The following is a 19,620-nucleotide window of genomic DNA, read 5'->3' as shown; positions in this document are numbered from 1 at the left end:
AGGTAGATAGGATCATAACGAAAACTTTTTGCACATTGGCCTTCATAAATCAAACTATTGAGCACAGGAGATGGGATGTTACATTGAAGTTGTATAAGATGTTGGTGAGGCCTAATTTGGAGTATTGTGTACAGTTTTAGTCACCTATCTATAGGAAAGATGTAAACAAAATCTTAAGAGTGCAGAGAAGATTTACAAGGATGTTGCTGGGTCTGGAGGACCTGAGTTATAAGGAAAGATTGAATAGCTTAAGACTTTATTCCTTGGAACATAGAAGGCTGAAAGGAGATTTGATAGAGGTATACACAATTGTGAGTGCTATAGGCAGGGTAAATCTAAGCAGGCTTTTTCTACTGAGGTTAGATGGGACTACAACCAGTCGTCATGGGTTAAGGGTGAACGATGAGAAGTTTAAGAGGAACATGAGAGGGACGCTTCTTTGGTCAAAGGGTCGTGAGAGCATGGAATGAGCTGCCAGCACAAGTGCAAGCTCGATTTCAATGTTTAAGTGATGTTTGGATAGATACGTGGATGGTAGGGGTATGGAGGGCTATGGTCCCAGTGTAGGTCAATGGAAGTAGGCAGTTTAAATGGTTTTGGCATGTACTAGATGGGCTGAAGGGTTTGTTTCTATGCTGAACTATTCTATGTCTCTATAACTCTTAAAAAAAAAAACCCTGGTTAGGCCACACTCACAGTATTGTATTCTGTTCTGGTCACTTCATTATTGGAAGGGTATGGGAGCTTTAGAGAGGGTGTAGAGGAAATATGCCAGGATGCCTGTCTGGATTGAAGAGCATGTCTTAGGAGGATATGCCAACTGAGCTAGGGCTTTTCTTTCTGGAGCAAAGAGGATAAGAAGTGATGATAGAGGTGTATAAGATTATGAGAAGTGTAGAAAGAGTGGACATCAAACTCCTTTTTCCCAGGGTAACACTCGCCAATTCTAGAGGACATCCTTTTACAGTGATTGGAGGAAAGTGTAGAGGGGATGTCAGAGATATTTTTTTTCTAACACAGAGTGTTGGGTGCTTGGAATGCTCTGCCAGAGGTGGTGGTCGAGGCAGATATATTAGGGACATTTCAGAGACTCATAGATAGGCACATTAGTGGAAGAAACATTGAGGATAATAGGGTGTGTAGGTGGGAAGGGTTAGATTGATCTTAAAGTAGGTTAAGAGGTTGGCACAACATTGTGGGCTGAGGGCCTGTAATGAGCTGTATTTTTATTTATTTATTTTATTGAGCTACAGCAACAATTAGGCACTTGTGGCACTTTGAGCCGCGCCACACAGCATCCCCCTATTTAACCCTAGCCTAACCACTGGACAGTTTGCAATGACCTATTGACCTATTAACCGGTACGTCTTTGGACTGTGGAAGGGAAACGGAGCACCCAGAGGAAACCCACACGCTACGGAAAGGACTTACAGGCTCCTCAAAGATGACACTGGGATTGAACTCTGTATTCCGATGACCCACTCTAAACACGACAAGGCTATGTTCTATGTACACCATGGACTGAAGGGCTTCCTCCTAAGCTGAATGACGTGATTCTACAGTTTTCCATCCAAATCCATTTGCTTTGTACATTCACTGATTTGACTTCTCCCTTGTTTGATGTTCCTGCAGCATTTCCTGCGATTGGAGCGTGTCGCTGGCAACTTGTCAGCAACGCTCCTCCATTCCCATGACACGGAGACCCGAGCCCCCATGAACATGGCCGTGGCCGGAGATATTCTGGCCATTGGACAAGACTCCACTTGTCACATCCTCCAAATCCATGAAGAGAAACGGAAACCTGTCGAGCCAAAAAACAGCAAAAAAGAGGAAACGGGTAACAATGAGAGTCCGATTTCAGCTGGAACCTCCACCCACCCTGATCAACCCTTGTTGACCCCCTCCCCACCCACCCCTCCTTCCCTTTAACCCATCCACCCTGCTCTACCTCTTCTACTGTGGTCAGTCTGTCTGTCTCCAGTCTCAGTTCCTGTTTGGTTTTCTCTGGACAGTGAAGAAGATGGAAACAAAGAAGCGAAGACAAGCCACTAAAACGAGTAATGCAAGTGGGGACATGCGGAATGAGAGTGCGGAGATTGTGGTGGAACCACTTCACGTTGTCCACACTGACTTCAGTTCAGACGCCCTTCAGAAGAGTGTTCGTTTTAACCAGGAGCACTCCATTCTCGTAACCGGTGGTGTGGATGGATGTATTCGGCTATGGGAGGTACAAAGATTTTGTGTGTGTTAATTTGTGGTTGTTGTTGGCACGTGGCCAAGTGGTTAAAGTGTCAGTCTAGTGATCTGAAGGTCGCTAGTTCGAGCCTCAGCTGAGGCAGCGTGTTGTGTCCTTGAGCAAGGCACTTAATCACACATTGCTCTGCGACAGCACCGGTGCCAAGCTGTATTAGCCCTATTGCCTTTCCCTTGGACAACATTGGTGGTGTGGAGAGGGGAGACTTGCAGCATGGGCAACTGCTGGTCTTCCATACAACCTTGACCAGGCCTGCGCCCTGGAAACCTTCCAAGGTGCAAATCCATGGTCTCATGAGACTAACGGATGCCTAAAAAAAATATTGTGGTTGTGGTGCCTGCGTCAGTAAATTAAGTGCAAGTGTTCTAACTAGCTTGTGCGCAACGTGTGTCAGAGTCTAGCCCCTACACTGAGGGCCTCTGCCTGCTGTCTCTGACTGTAACAACTAGAGTAAGTCCAGTGCCACTCAAAATTACAAACCGCACACAGCACTGACTGTCATCAAATCTCCAGGCAGATTCAAATCAGGGCATCACTGTTTCACTTCCTCTATTCTGCATTCTTACAACTCGGATCAGGTCCACTGCAGTGGCCTCTTCCTCCTCCCTCCATGGAACAAGGTCTTAAAGTTCCAGCACCACAAAGGGCCCGAACATCAACTCCAAACAGGTGTCCCTTTGTACCAGAGTCCTGTCTCAACCTATTTCTCCCCTTTGCCCCCACATCTCAGTAACGTTGGGTTACCCTGGATTGATGCCAAATGGGGTAAATATGGATTAGACCAAGTTAGTATCCTGACTCAAGTGAAATCAAAATGGTTCCCTGCTGCTGGTCACCATTCTGTGGCTTCATTTGAAAGCTGGTTGTTCACCAAGGCAGCAGTGAGCTGAGTTTCTCTGACTGATTTCCTGGATCCCTTGTTCCCTGTTGCTGGTCACCAATCTGTGGCCTCATTTGAAAGCTGACTATTCACCAAGGTGCCAGTGAGCTGAGCAGATGTTGCACATGTGGAAGATTATACCCACAGATATGCATCTAGCTCTCAGGGTGGACTTCAATGACTGTTTTGCTCTGAGGGAGTGTCTAAACAAGGAATAGGACTTTAAAAAAAAACTAGTTAATGGGATTTCAATGTGAACCATGTATATTTCTACTTCCAGTTCCCAAGTATGAAGAAATGTTTTGACTTCCAAGCTCATGAAGGAGAGATTGAAGATTTGGACATTAGCCCTGACAATAAGGTTTGATTTCCCATAGATTCCACTATTTTGTTAATTTACTGAAGTGTGGTAATGGAAGAGTCTAATGTGGTTTACTGCTCTGTCAGTTAGAAATAAGAGACCAAGGGTTAGGACATACAGCAGTGCAGTTCAACATGTAACTCTCGCTTTGGGAAGCAGCTTAATCTAGGGGGTGATAGCCCCCAGCCCGGCCAGACTTAAGAAATCTCGTTTGGGTGGATGCTGTGCGATCTGTCCCCTATTACAAATCAGTACTCCGAAATAACAAACAGTACACAATATGCGATTAAACGATTAAGCTTTACAATTCTTACTTTGACAATATGGTTAGTAAAGAAAATGTAAAAAAAAGGGCCCATTCTTATGAAACAGTCTATTGTGCAATGTTGGAGCTCACTGATAAGCCGGTCGTCCACCATCAACCTCTTCCGATCGTCACTGCCCTTCGGACCCTTGCTCCAAGTCCACTCGGTCCAGTGGTCTACCAACTCTTTCCATTCGCTTCTTCTCTCCTCATCTCTCCCCGGCAAAAGACCACGAAAATCTCTTCCAAACTCATAAGAAAGAACAACAGCATTCCAAACCCTGTTATCTCTAGTCATAACCCAAACATTGCTGCTACAGAGAAACCAATACATTATCAGTGAAACCTTACAGCATGTTACACAGCAGTAAAACCTTAGGCATTCAACAGACTCACTCTCTTGAGATCCATTACCAACCTGATTTTCCCAATGTTGAAATCTCCCATGACTATCATAACATTGCACTTTTGACCCACTTTTTGTATTTCCTGTTGTAATCTGTGGTCATATCCCAGCCACTATTGGGAGGCCTGTATGTAACTGCCATCAACATCCTTTTACCCTTGCAGTTTCTTCACTCAACCCACAAGGATTCAACGTCTTCTGATCCTCTGTCACATCTTTCTACTGATTTGATGCCATTCTTTACCAGTAGAACCATACCATCCCCTTTGCCTGCCTTCCTATCTCTCTGATACAACATGTAACCTTATACATTCAGCTCCCAACTACAACCATCCTTCAGCCATGATTCAGTGATGGCCACAACATCAAACCTGACAATCTGTAATATTGGAGCAACATCATCCACCTTATTTCTTATTACCCTGTGCATTGAGATATAACACTTTGAGTACTGTATTTGCTACCGTTTTTGATTCTGCATCCCTAATGCACTGACACTCACCCTGCTGGCTGCAATTTTGTCCTATCATCTGCCTGCCCTTCCTGACAGATGACTGCACACTATCTTTGCTTTTTTACCATCCATCCTATTCTGAGTCCCTTCACTCCGGTTCCCACCCCCTGCCAAATTACTTTAAATCCAGTCCAAGGGTTCTACTCCATGTCTTATGGTCTTGTCCTTCCTTATATTCATGTTACACCCATCATCAACTTGTAAACCTGCTGGCTCATCCTCAGCTCTATCTTTCTGGTTCCCATCACTCACAACACGCTGGAGGAACTCAGCAGGTCGGGCAGCATCAGTGGAAAAGATCGGTCGACGTTTCGGGCTGGAACCCTTCGTCAGGACTGTAGAGGGAAGGGGCAGGGGCCCTATAAAGAAGGTGGAGGAGGGTGGGAAGGAAAGGCTGGTAGGTTCCAGGTGAAAAGCCAGTAAGGGGAAAGATAAAGGGGTGGGGGAGAGGAAGCAGGGAGGTGATAGGCAGGAAAGGTGAAGAAAGAATAGGGAAAAGAAGGAGGTGGAACCATGAGGGAGGTGATAGGCAGCTGGGGGAAGAGGCAGAGTGATACAGGAATAGAGGAAGGGAGGGGGAGGGAATTACTGGAAGTTGGAGAATTCAATGTTCATACCAAGGGGCTGGAGACTATCCAGACGGTATATGAGGTGTTGCTCCTCCAACCTGAGTTTAGCCTCATCATGGCAGTAGAGGAGGCCATGTATGGACAAATCTGAATGGGAGTGGGAAGCAGAGTTGAAGTGGGTGGCTACTGGGAGATCCTGTTTGTTGTGGCGGATGGAGCGGAGGTGCTCAATGAAGCGGTCCCCCAATCTGCGTCGGGTTTCACCGATGTAGAGGAGGCCGCACCGGGAGCACGGATGCCATAGATGACCCCAACAGACTCACAAGTGAAGTGTTGCCTCACCTAGAAGGACTGTTTGGGGCCCTGATTCCCATCCCTCTGCCATATTAGTTTGAACTACTCCTAACAGCTCTTGTAAATCTGCTCGCAAGAATTTCAGGCCCCTTCAAATTCAAGTGCAACTCTTCCCTTTTGTACAGGTCCCAATTTTCCAGAAATCTGAATCCCTGCCCTGTGCTCCAATTCTTCAGCCACGTACTTATCTGCTACCTCATTCTATTCCTATACTCACTGTCGCGTGGCACAGGCAGCAGTCCCGAGATTACTACCCTTGAGGTCCTGCTTCTCAGCTTCCTCCCTGGCTCCCTGTGTTCTTCTCTCAGGCCCTCCTCCCTTTTTCTATCTAAGTTGTTGATACCAATATGTACCATAACTTCTGGCTGCTCACCCTCCCTTTTCAGGATATTGTGGACACGCACAGAATTATTGCGGACCCTGGCACCTGGGAGGCAAACTACCATCCGTGTTTCTTTTCCACGTTCACAGAATCACCTATATGTCCCTCTAATTATAGAGTCCCTATTACTGCTGCCCTCCTCTTCGGTTCCCTCCCCTTCTGAGCCATAGGGCCAGACTCAGTGCCAGAGACACGACCACTGTCCCTTCCCCCAGGAAGGTTATCCCCCTCAACAGTACGTACTCAAGTGCTCCATTTTAAGACCAGGGTCTTGTATAGCCGTAACATTACCTCATAGCTCTTGAACTCACTCCAATGGTTGATGAATGACAACACTCCTTACACCTGTGTTTTGTTATTGTTGAGCTGACGGCCGCAGGGGTGCTCTCCACTATCTGACATTCCTCATTTCCTCTCCTGACAGTCACCCATTTATCTGTCTCCTGTAGCCTTGGGGTGACTACCTCCCTGTAGCTCCTGTCTATCACCTCTTCACTTTCCCTAACAAACTAAAGGTCATCGAGCTGCAGCTCCAGTTCCTTAACACGGTCTCAAGGAGCTGCATCTCGATGCATCTGGTGCAGATGTGGCCATTGGGGAGGCTGGTGATCCCCCAGAAATCCCACATCTGACCCAGAACAGAACACTGGCCCTGCAGATATATTCTATATTTTCTGAATAGTTAAATAAGAAATAAGGGATAACCTCTGCATGTTCTCGCCGAAGCCCTGTTAGGCCAAAGCCTTACCATTCTGACCCAGACCACTCTCACAATGATCACTCTGCTATTCGGTACCCCTCTTTTATGAAGACTGGGTTTTTAAAACTGTTCGCTGGACCTGCACGGGAATGATTCTGCTGCGTCTGTACAGCACTCTAATCAACAATCAAGTTGATAGATTCCTGATTGGTCAGGACATCAAAGGATATGACTAGAAGCTAGGTGTATGAGTGGGATTGGGGATCAACCGTGATGGAATGGCATTGCAGACTGAGTGGGCTGAATGGCCTAATTCTGCTCCTCTGAATGGTCTATGGTCTTGACTGTCACGCTACATTTCAATGGAAAATTCTACAAAAGGTAGTGGATTCAGCCCAGTATATTATGGGAAAAGCCCTCCCAACCATTGAGCACACCTACATGAAACTCTGTCATAGGAAAGCAGCATCCATTATCAGAGATCCCCACCACCCAGGCAGAATCAGAATCAGGTTTATTATCACCAGCATGTGTTGTGAAATATATTAACTTAGCAGCAGCTGTTCCATGCAATGCATAGTGTAATGCCCTGGTTCACATCTGTACTGTTATGGTGTAGGTGTTTGATTTGGCAGCTCTGTGGGAGTGATTTGCTCTGCTTTCAGCCTGTTTGGGTTATTGTTGAAGATGAGGGATGATGTGCAATGTGTGCCATCCAATTAGCGGGAGGTTTTTCTTGGTGACGGACAATAGGTTAGTCGGGCTTGTGTTTGTCGAGAGATGAAAAGAGAAGACACCGGGGAGAACCAGTGGTAGGACACGACCCGGTGGGAGACTGGTTTGTCTGAGATGGATTGCGAGTGACACTCGGAAAGTGGTGTGTGCTTTCACGCTGACCAAGGGCCCAGCGTGTGCGTGACAGTGAAGTTCAAGATGAGCTCCAACTTGTGCACATTTGACTGTTGGGCCCTGTTCTTTTTGATTTTCTTTACTAACCCTTTAGTTAAGTTAAGATTCATTAATATATTTCCTTTAATTGTATGCAGTGTGCTGTCTGTTATTTCGTGTCACTAATTTGTAACAGGGTAGCAAATTATACAGCATTCACACAAACTGGGGTTTGAGGTGGGATGAGCCATCTCAATCTCCCAAGTCTGGTGGGACTTGAGAGTTTCTTCCCTAGAATTATGCAAGAAGCCAAGGTGTTTCACTAATATAGAAGAAGAATGCTCTTCTCTTGCTGCTGCCATCAGGTAGAAGGTACAGGAGCCTCAGGATGCACAGCACCAGGTTTAAGAACAGTTTTTACCCCTCAACCATCAGGCTGTTGACCTAAAGGAGATAACTAAGGACTCTTTATCTCTTTATTCATTGCTATGTACTTATATTGCACATTTTGTTGTCTTCTGCACTCTGGTTGATCTTTCATTGATCCTGTTAAAGTTACTATTCTATAGATTTGCTGAAAATCCCCACAGGAAAAACAATCTCAGGGTTGTATGTGGTAACATATATATACACTGATAATAACTTTTACTTTGAACTTAAACCTAAATGCTAGCAGGTTCTAACCTTCAGAATTGTCTCCAGTAACTTGCCCACCACTGATGTCAGACTCAATAGCCTGTAATTCCCTGACGTGTCTTTGCTGTTCTTCTCGATAACACTACAACACTAGCCAGCCTCCAATTTTCCAGCATTTCACCGATAATTAAAATGTCTCAGGCAAGACCATTCAATTTCTTCCCTAGTTTCCCACAAGGTCTACGGATATACTTGGTCAAGACCCGGGGATTTATCTTCCTTAATGTTGCTTAAGACCACTAATTCCTCTTCATTGGTCATTTGTATGTGGTCCAAATCATCATAACTCATTTGCATCCATTCCTTAGCTTATGTGATCTTCCCTACAATAAAGACTGATATGAAATATTCATTCAAACCTCACTGTGCCCCCACACACCAACAGCCATGCTGATATTTAAGGAGAACTTCTCTCTCTCTTTCATTCTGAAGATCTTAAAGAAACTCTTGGGATTTTCTTTAACCCTGACTGCTAGATGTATCTCAGGCCCACTTCTATGCCTTCCTGATTTCCCTTCAGACAATAAGATATAGGACCAAATTAGGCCATTTGGCCCATCGAGTCTGCTCCGATATTTCATCACAGCTGGTTGCATTTTCCTCTCGGGCTCCAATCTCCTGCTTTCTTCCCGTATCCCTTCATGCCCTCACCAATCAAGAATTGATCAGCCTCCACCTTAAATATACACAAAGACTTGGTCTCCACAGCTGCCTGTGGCAAATAATTCCACATATTCACCAATCTCTGGCTAAAGAAATACCTCCTCAGCTCTGTTCTAAAATGAAGCCCCTCTATTCTGAGGTTGTGTCCTCTGGTCTTAGACTCTCCCACCATATAAAGCCTCCTTTCCACATCCACTCTATCGAGGCCTTTCACCTTCAATAGGATTCAATGAGGTCACCCTTTATTCTTTTGAATTCCAGCGAATACAGGCCCAAACCCATCACAAGCTCTTCACATGACAAGTCATTCAATCCTGGAATCTCACTTGATAATTCCCAATTATCACACTTTTAAAAACCTACTTATAAAATGTCCGTTTCTTTGCAAACAGGCTCGCCCAAACAACCTTTGCAAGTACCCTTCTAATATTTCCAAGATTGTGCCATCCCAATTTAAGATCTTATTTGAACAATCCTGTCTTGTGTTTTACTTATTTAAAACTAATGGCATTGTGGTCACTGTTTCCAAAGTGCTTCCCCACTAATACCCGAGTTAGTGGCCCTGCCAGTGCTGTGCCAGCCCCCACAACATTCTGTAATGAGGAGACCAGAACTGAACACAGTACTCCAAGTGTAGTCTAACCAGAGTTTTATAAAGCTGCAACATAATTTCCTGATTCTTCAACTCAGACTAGCCTCAATTATTAAAAGTAAGCATGCCATATGCCTTCATTACCCCCTATCAACCTGTTAGGCCACTTTCAGGGAGCTAGGTATGTGGACCACAAAGTACCTCTGCTCATTATACTGTTAACTGTATTCCCTTTATATTGGATCTGCACACTTGATAGAATTCTGCCATTTCTCTGCCCATATCTGTAACTGATCAATTTTCTGCTGTAGCACACAAAAAAATGCTTTATTCAGTAGGTTTTCTATGTTTCTATGTTTCATTTCCATAGATGGTGTCTGACCTGCTGAATTTCTCCAGCATTTTGTGAGGTGTACCCCAGGCTACTGTGGGAAGCAAGGGAGGAGATTGCTGAGCCTCTGGCGATGATCTTTGCATCATCAATGGGGACGGGGGAGGTTCCGGAGGATTGGAGGGTTGCGGATGTTGTTCCCTTATTCAAGAAAGGGAGTAGAGGTAGCCCAGGAAATTATAGACCAATGAGTCTTACTTCAGTGGTTGGTAAGTTGATGGAGAAGATCCTGAGAGGCAGGATTTATGAACATTTGGAGAGGCATAATATGATTAGAAATAGTCAGCATGGCTTTTTAAAAGACAGGTCATGCCTTACGAGCCTGATTGAATTTTTTGAGGATGTGACTAAACACATTGATGAAGGAAGAGCAGTAGATGTAGTGTATATGGCTTTCAGCAAGGCATTTGATCAGGTACCCCATGCCAGGCTTATTGAGAAAGTAAGGAGGCATTGGATCCAAAGGGAAATTGCTTTGTGGATCCATAACTGGCTTGCCCACAGAAGGCAAAGAGTGGTTGTAGACAGGTCATATTCTGCATGGAGGTCCGTCACCAGTGGTGTGCCTCAGGGATCTGTTCTAGGATACCTATTCTTTGTGATTTTTATAAGTGACCTGGATGAAGAAGTGGAGGGATGGGTTAGTGAATTTGCTGATGACACAAAGGTTGGAGGTGTTGTGGATAGTATGGAGGGCTGTCAGAGGTTACAGGATAGGATGCAAAAATGGGCTGAGAAGTGGCAGATGGAGTTCAACCCAGATAAGTGTGAAGTGAAAACGCAAACACGAGGAAAGCTGCAGATGCTGGAATTTCAAGCAACACACAAAAAAAGCTGGTGAACGCAGCAGGCCAGGCAGCATCTATAGGAAGAGGTACAGTCGGTTAAGAAAGTTGTTAAGAATTTAAGAACTGTGGTTAAGAAAGCATACGGTGCATTGGCCTTCATCAGTCATGGGATTGAGTTTAAGAGCCGAGACCCCACTTGGAGTACTGTGCTCAGTTCTGGTCACCTCACTATAGGAAGGATGTGGAAGCCATAGAAAGGGTGCAGAGGAGATTTACAAGGATGTTGCCTGGATTGGGGAGCATGCCTTATGAAAACAGGTTGAGTGAACTCGGCTTTTTTTCCTTGGTGCGACAGAGGATGAGAGGTAACCTGACAGAGTTGTATAAGATGATGAGAGGCATTGATCATGTGGATAGTCAGAGGCTTTTTCCCAGGGCTGAAATGGCTATCATGAGAAGGCACAGTTTTAAGGTGCTTAGAAGTAGGTACGGAGGAGATATCAGGGGTAATTTTTTATGCAGTCAGTGGTGAATGCGTGGAATGGGCTGCTGGCGGTGGTGGCAGAGGTGGATACGATAGGGTCTTTCCAGAGACTCCTGGATAGGTACATGGAGTTTAGAAAAATAGAGGGCTATGGGTAACCCTAGGTAATTTCTCAGGTAAGGACTTGTTTGGCACAGCTTTGTGGGCCAAAGGGCCTGTGTTGTGCTGTAGGTTTTCTATGTTTCTATCTATTAGGACCTGGGCACTGTTGCAGTACAAAGCTCTGGGGCTAGACCACACTTCCCAGCGACTTGCTCTGGGCCCCGGTTTCAGCACCCAGACTAGAGCTGCTCTGAAATTCTTGAAATCGTTTTGGCAAACAGAGCAATCTAACTTCACATGTGTTCAAGTTGTACGGACATCAGGACTCCCCAGCCTCAGCTTCTCCTCTCTGAATGGCTCACTCTGTCTGCATCGATTCTGCACAACTCACCCCTTGAACTGGTTTCTCCTTCGCTCGCCTCTTCATTGCAGTGATAGTTTCCCACAATTCACTTCAAATAAGGTGTTATTAGTAATGCTTTCAGTTGGATTTCTTGCCTTTTGAACTACCAGTGAGCTGTCGCTTGTGTTCAGTAGCACCATCTTAAACCAGAAGGGAAGGTGTCCACAGGAGATACCAGGCTCCACTTTCGTGACCCGATGGGTAAAAATAATCACCATTTCTTCATCATCATTTGGTCCGAATTGTGCAATTCATTTACCTGACAGCATCAGATAACTATTATGTGAATATTAATGATGGTAATGATATTTCTTTGGACAGATAGTGACTGTGGGACGAGACTTTAAGTGTTGCGTTTGGAAAAATGACCAGTTAGTGACAGAACTATGCTGGAATGAAAACATGCCTCAGATTACAGACAAGATGTACCGATATCAAGCATGCAGGTTTGTATTTCTACTTTGCACTTTATATCCCTTTGCATAAAAAGTAAAAACTGGCATTGATGGGGTAAATGCAGTCATTGATCAGGTAAATGATGTCATTGGTGGGGTAAATACTGCCATTGCTGGGTTACTGGGGTAAATACTGTCATTGGTGGGTACTGGGGTATATACTGTCGTTGGTGGATACTGGGGTAAGTACTGTCATCGGTGGGTTAAATATTGTCATTGGGGGTACTGGATTAAATATTGTCATTGGTGGGTACCGGGGTATATACTGTCATCGGTGGATACTGGGGTAAATATTGTCATTGGGTACTGGGGCATATACTATTGTCAGTGAATACTGGAGTAAATACTGTCATCAGTGGGTTAAATATTGTCATTGGGGGTACTGGGTTAAATATTGTCATTGGTGGGTACTGGGGTAAATATTGTCATCAGTAGGTACTGGGGTAAATATTCTGATTGGTAGGAACTGGGGTAAATATTGTCATTCGTGGGTACTGGGGTAAATAATGTAATTGGTATGGTAAATATTGCCATTGGTGGATACTGAGGTATATACTAGCATTAGTGGTGATGTCTTGGAGGTTGGTCAAGAATTATCAGTCGTTTGACATTTAAGATGAGGTGGTTAATTGGATTTGACATTGGCTTTGTGGGAGAAGCCGAATAGTGGTCCTAGATGGTTGCTTCTGACTGGAGGCCTGAGATCAGTTGTGTGCTGTAGGGATCGGTGCTGACTGTGGTTGCTTGTCATCTGTCAATGATCTGGATGATAATGTAGCAAACCAGATCAGCAAATTTGCAGATGACAGCAAAATTGGGGATGTAGGAAGATTATCAAAGCTTACAGCAGGATCTGGACTAGCTGGTGAAATGTGCTGAGCACTGGCAAATGGAATTTAATGCAGACAAGTGTGAGAATGAGAGGATATTTTATAGTAGCATATAAAAGTATGGAAGGGATAGATAAGATCGAGGCAGGAAAGTTGGTTCCACTGGTAGCTGAGACTAGAACTAGGGGACATAGCCTCAAGATTAGGATGGAGCAGACTTGATGGGCCAAATGGCCCAATTCTACTCCTATATTTTATGGCCTTATAGTTTAAGGGGAACAAGGCAGATGGTGAGAATGTGCAATGAGCTACCAGCAGAAATGGATGCAGGTTCGATTTCAATGTTTAAGAGAAGTTTGGATAGGTTCATTGATGGGAGGGGTATGGGGGGCTATGGTACCAAGCAGAATGATAGTTTGGCATAGATTAGATGGGTTGAATTGCCTGCTTCTGTGCTGTAGTGTTTCGTGACTATGACTAGAATGGCCTTTGTCTGTTTGTAGCAGTGGAGAGCTTATTTCAGAGGGAATGTTCAGGCTTTGCATAAAATACAGCATTGAACAGTATAGGCTCTTTGGCCTTGATTACTCCACCATCAATCTAACCATTCTCTCCTACACAGCTCATTACCCTCAATTTTTCTGATATTAGACATAGCAGCAGAATTAGGCCATTTGGTCCATCGAATCTGCTCCACCATTCAATCATGGCTGATCCTTTTTCCCCCTCCTCAACCCCAATTTACCGGCCTTCTCCGCATAACTTTGATGCCATGTCTAATCAAGAACTTATCCATCTTGCCTTAAATACACCCAACGATCTGGCCTCCGCAGCTGCCTGTGGTAAGAAATTGTACAAATTCATCACTTGAAATTTCTGCACATCTTGATTTTAAATGAACGCCCCTCTATCCTGAGACCGTGCCCTCTTGTCCTAGACTCCTTCACCATGGTAAACATTCTTTCCACATCTACTCTGTCTAGGCCTTTCAACATTTGAAAGGTTTCAGTGAGATCCCCCTCATCCTACTGAATTCCAGCGAGTAGGGACTCAGGGCTATCATATGTCCCTCACATGATAACCCTTCCATTGTCAGATTCATCCTCTGACCCTCCCCTGGAACCTCTCCAATGCCAGCACATCTTTTCTGAGATGAGGAATCCAAAACTATATAGAATACTCAAGGTGAGGTCTCATCAGTGCCTTATAAAGCCTCAGCATCACCTGCTCTTGATAATCTAGAGCATTTGCTTTCCTCACCACTGACTCTACCTGCAAGTTAACCTTTACGGTGTTCTGCACAAGGACTCCCAAGTCCTTATGCAACTCAGATTTTAAAGAGTGGAGTGACATTTGCAATTTTCCAGTCCTCTGGCACCATGCTGGAATCCAGTGATTTTTGAAATATCATTGCTAAGGCCTCCACAATCTCTCACACTACCTCTTTCAGAACCCTCTGGTGCAGTTCATGTGGTCCAGGTGACTTATGTACCCTTAGGACTTACAGCTTTTTGAGCACCTTCTCCCTTGTAATAGTAACTGCACCCACTTCTCTTCCTTCACTGCAACATCTGCCACACTGCTAGTGTCTTCCACAGTGAATACTGATGCAAAATACTCATTTGCCATCTCCTTGTCCCTTGTTATTATATCTCCTGCCTCATTTTCGAGCAGTCCGATTATACACTCTCATTTCTCTTATTCTTAACCTACTGGAAAAAACTTTTACTATCCACTTTGATATTGTTTACTAGCTTGCTTTCATAATTCATCTTTTCCCTTCTAATGATTCTTTTAGTTACTCTCTGTAGGTTTTTAAAAGCTACCAAATCCTCTATCTTCCTGCTAACTTTTGCTTTGTTGAATGTCCTCCCTCTTTTGTTTTTACAATAGCTTTCATTTCCCTTGTCAGCCACAGTTGTGCTGTTTTGCCATTTGAGTATTTCTTCATTTTTGGAATACATCTGTCCTGCACCTTCCTTATTTTTCCCAGAAACTTGCGCTATTGCTGCTGTGCTGACATCCCTGCCAGCGGCTCCTTCCAATTTACTTTGGCCAACTCATCTCATACCACCCAATCCAGTATAGCTGATCCCCTAGTAGGCTTAACAACAAACTTCTCTAAAAAGCCATCACCTAGGTATTCAACAAACTCACTCTCTTGAGATCCATTACCATCCTGAATTTCCCAATCGACCAGCATGTTAAAATCTCCCATGACTAACATAACATTGCCCCTTTGACTCACCTTTTCTATTTCCTGTTGTAATCTGTCTCTTTCAATATTTTTAATTAATTTATGTATATATATATAAGAGTACAGAGTACAGGGAAAAAATATATATGTCAATATGTTAAGCTAAATCGCATATAAAGACTCCTTACCCTATATTCGTACAAGTCAATTAGTTCGTACCATTGAAAAATGATAATTTTATTATGTAAAAAACATCTAACCCACTACCAAGACGGAAACTGATTAGCAGATAAAAAAGAAAAAAGATTGTTAGTCATCATCTGTGCTTTAACAGCAAATCAAGGTTTTTAAAATAATTCAGAAAAGGTCCCCACAATGTTTGACGGTCTTGATTAGATTCAAAGATTGAACATCGAATCTTCTCTAAATTTAAACATGACATCACACAGGAGATTAGTGCAAACTTAAAGCACACGGTATTGGAGGTATGGTATTGATGTGGATAGAGAATTGGTTGGCAGACAGGAAGCAAAGAGTGGGAATAAATGGGACCTTTTCAGAATTGCAGGCAGTGACTAGTGGGGTACTGCAAGGCTCAGTGCTGGGACCCCAGCTGTTTACAATATATATTATTGACTTAGACGAGGGAATTAAATGCAGCATCTCCAAGCTTGCGGATGACATGAAGCTGGGCGGCAGTGTTAGCTGTGAGGAGGATGCTAAGAGGATGCAGGGTGACTTGGATAGGTTAGGTGAGTGGGCAAGTTCATGGCAGATGCAATTTAATGTGGATAAATGTGAGGTTATCCACTTTGGTGGTAAGAACAGGAAAACAGATTATTATCTGAATGGTGGCTGATTAGGAAAAAGGGAGGTGCAACGAGACCTGGGTGACATTGTATACCAGTCATTGAAAGTGGGCATGCAGGTACAGCAGGTGGTGAAAAAGGCGAATGGTATGCTGGCATTCATATAGCAAGAGGATTCAAGTACAGGAGCAGGGAGGTACTACTGCAGTTGTACAAGGCCTTGGTGAACATAGAATAGTACAGCACAGTATAGGCGCTTCGGCCCACAATGTTGTGCCGACCCTCAAACCCTGCCTTCCATATAAGCCCCCACCTTAAACTCCTCCATATACCTGTCTCGCAGTCTCTTAAACTTCACTAGTGTATCTGCCTCCACCACTGACTCAGGCAGTGCATTCCACGCACCAACCACTCTCTGAATAAAAAACCTTCCTCTAATATCCCCCTTGAACTTCCCACCCCTTACCTTAAAGCCATGTCCTCTTGTATTGAGCAGTGGTGCCCTGGGGAAGAGGCGCTGGCTATCCACTCTATCTATTCCTCTTATTAACTTGTACACCTCTATCATGTCTCCTCCCATCCTCCTTCTCTCCAAAGAGTAAAGCCCTAGCTCCCTTAATCTCTGATCATAATGCATACTCTCTAAACCAGGCAGCATCCTGGTAAATCTCCCCTGTACCCTTTCCAATGCTTCCACATGCTTCCTATAGTGAGGCGACCAGAACTGGACACAGTACTCCAAGTGTGGCCTAACCAGAGTTTTATAGAGCTGCATCATTACATTGCGACTCTTAAACTCTGTCCCTCGACTTATGAAAGCTAACACTTCATAAGCTTTCTTAACTACCCTATCTACCTGTGAAGCAACTTTCAGGGATCTGTGGACATGTACCCCCAGATCCCTCTGCTCCTCCACACTACCAAGTATCCTGCCATTTACTTTGTACTCTGCCTTGCAGTTTGTCCTTCCAAAGTGTACCACCTCACACTTCTCTGGGTTGAACACCATCTGCCACTTCTCAGCCCACTTCTGCATCCTATCAATGTCTCTCTGCAATCTTTGACAATCCCCTACACTATCTACAACACCACCAACATTTGTGTCATCTGCAAACTTGCCAACCCGCCCTTCTACCCCCACATCCAGGTTGTTAATAAAAATCATGAAAGTAAGGTCCCCAGAACAGATCCTTGTGGAACACCACTAGTCACAATCCTCCAATCTGAATGTGCTGCCTCCACCACCACCCTCTGCCTTCTGCAGGAAAGCCAATTCTGAATCCACCTGGCCAAACTTCCCTGGATCCCATGCCTTCTGACTTTCTGAATAAGCCTACCATGTGGAACCTTGTCAAATGCCTTACTAAAATCCATATAGATCACATCCACTGCACTACCCTCATCTATATGTCTGGTCACCTCCTCAAAGAGCTCTATCAGGCTTGTTAGACAGGATCTGCCCTTCACAAAGCCATGCTGACTGTCCCTGATCAGACCACGATTCTCTAAATGCCCAGAGATCCTATCTATAAGAATCTTTTCCAACAGGTTTCCCACCACAGATGTAAGGCTCACTGGTGTATAATTACCCAGACTATCCCTTCTACCTTTTTTGAACAAGGGGACAACATTCGCCTCCCTCCAATCCTCCGGTACCACTCCCGTGGACAACGAGGACATAAAGATCCTAGCCAGAGGATCAGCAATCTCTTCCCTCGCCTCGTGGAGCAGCCTGGGGAATATTCCGTCAGGCCCCGGGGACTTATCCGTCCTAATATATTTTAACAACTCCAACACCCCCTCTCCCTTAATATCAACATGCTCCAGAACATCAACCTCACTCATATTGTCCTCACCATCATCAAGTTCCCTCTCATTGGTGAATACCGAAGAGAAGTATTCATTGAGGACCTCGCTCACTTCCACAGCCTCCAGGCACATCTTCCCACCTTTATCTCTAATCGGTCCTACCTTCACTCCTGTCATCCTTTTTTTCTTCACATAATTGAAGGATGCCTTGGGGTTTTCCTCTACCCTACTCGCCAAGGCCTTCTCATGCCCCCTTCTTGCTCTTCTCAGCCCCTTCTTAAGCTCCTTTCTTGCTTCCCTATATTCCTCAATAGACCCATCTGATCCCTGCTTCCTAAACCTCATGTATGCTGCCTTCTTCCACCTGACCAGATTTTCCACCTCACTTGTCACCCATGGTTCCTTCACCCTACCATTCTTTATCTTCCTCACCAGGACAGATTTATCCCTAACATCCTGCAGGAGATCTCTAAACATCAACCACATGTCCATAGTACATTTCCCTGCAAAACTATCATCCCAATTCACATCCGCAAGTTCTAGCCTGATAGCCTCATAATTTACCCTTCCCCAATTAAAAATGTTCTTGTCCTCTCTGATTCTATCCTTTTCCATGATAACCATACCTGGAATATTGTGTGCAGTTTTGGTCCCCTAATCTGAGGAAAGACATTCTTGCCATAGAGGGAGTACAAAGAAGGTTCACCAGATTGATTCTTGGGATGGCAGGACTTTCATATAATGAAGGACTGGATCGACTAGGCTTATACTGTCTGGAATTTCGAAGATTGAGGGGGGATCTTATTGAAACGTATAAAATTCTAAAAGGATTGGACAGGCTAGATGTTCCTGATGTTGGGGAAGTCCAGAACGAGGGGCCACAGTTTGAGGATAAAGGGGAAGCCTTTTAGGACCGAGATGAGGAAAAACTTCTTCACACAGAGTGGTGAATCTGTGGAATTCTCTGCGACAGGGAACAGTTGAGGCCAGTTCATTGGCTATATTTAAGAGGGAGTTAGATATGGCCCTTGTGGCTCAAGGAATCAGGGGGTATGGAGAGAATGCAGATACAGGGTCCTGAGTTGGGTGATCAGCCATGATCATACTGAATAGCAGGCTCGAAGGGCTGAATGGCCTATTCCTGCACCTATTTTCTATGTTTCTATCACATCACCTAACCATTGGGTGTGAATAGGAGGGGCTGCATCTTTCCATTTAAGCAAAAGTGGCCTTCCGGCCATAAGGGACATAAAAGCCAAAATGTGCAAATCAGAAGGCTCCAAAATAATATCCTTTCCTCCAACAATACCAAATAAAGCAGTCAAAGGATTAGGCTTAAAATTTACTTTAAAAAGTATGGAAAAGTTTTGAAATACTTCTTTCCAATATTTTCCAAGACTTGGACATGTCCAAAAAATATGAATGATTGAAGCTTCTCCATTACTACATTGATCACAGTACAGAGATATATGTAAATAAAAATGAGACAACTTATCCTTAGTCATATGGGCCCTATGGACCACTTTAAATTGAAGGAGAGAGTGACGGGCATATAATGATGAAGTGTTGACCAATTTAAAAATTTGATTCCAAGTTTCCTCAGAAATTGAAGTCTGTAAGTCTTGTTCCCAAAGATTTTTAATTTTATCTGAAGGAACACTTCTCATTCCCAACAGTATATTATAAATATTAGATATAGATCCATTATAAAAGGTTTTAGATTAAAAATTACATCTAGTAGATTCTTATCAGGACTTTTAGGAAATGTACTTATTTGAGACCGTAAAAA

The 19,620-nt window shown here is 44.2% G+C and overlaps 1 protein-coding gene across 3 annotated transcripts in view; it reads left to right on the top strand.

Moving 5' to 3' along the window:
- The window catches only part of preb (prolactin regulatory element binding), a 70,101-nt gene that overhangs the window by 24,125 nt on the left and 26,356 nt on the right, over positions 1–19,620 (top strand). For all 3 annotated transcript variants that reach the window (XM_063055361.1, XM_063055360.1, XM_063055359.1), the window contains exons 2-5: positions 1,633–1,837; positions 2,013–2,227; positions 3,415–3,495; positions 12,053–12,177. In XM_063055361.1, the coding sequence (XP_062911431.1) occupies positions 1,633–1,837; positions 2,013–2,227; positions 3,415–3,495; positions 12,053–12,177 (626 nt within the window). The remainder of the gene's footprint in view (positions 1–1,632; positions 1,838–2,012; positions 2,228–3,414; positions 3,496–12,052; positions 12,178–19,620) is intronic.

The sequence above is a fragment of the Mobula hypostoma genome, chromosome 8 (assembly GCF_963921235.1).
Source record: "Mobula hypostoma chromosome 8, sMobHyp1.1, whole genome shotgun sequence".
NCBI lineage: Eukaryota > Metazoa > Chordata > Chondrichthyes > Myliobatiformes > Myliobatidae > Mobula > Mobula hypostoma.
Note: the sequence above shows the minus strand (reverse complement) of the source record. Positions and strands in the feature narration are given on the sequence as shown.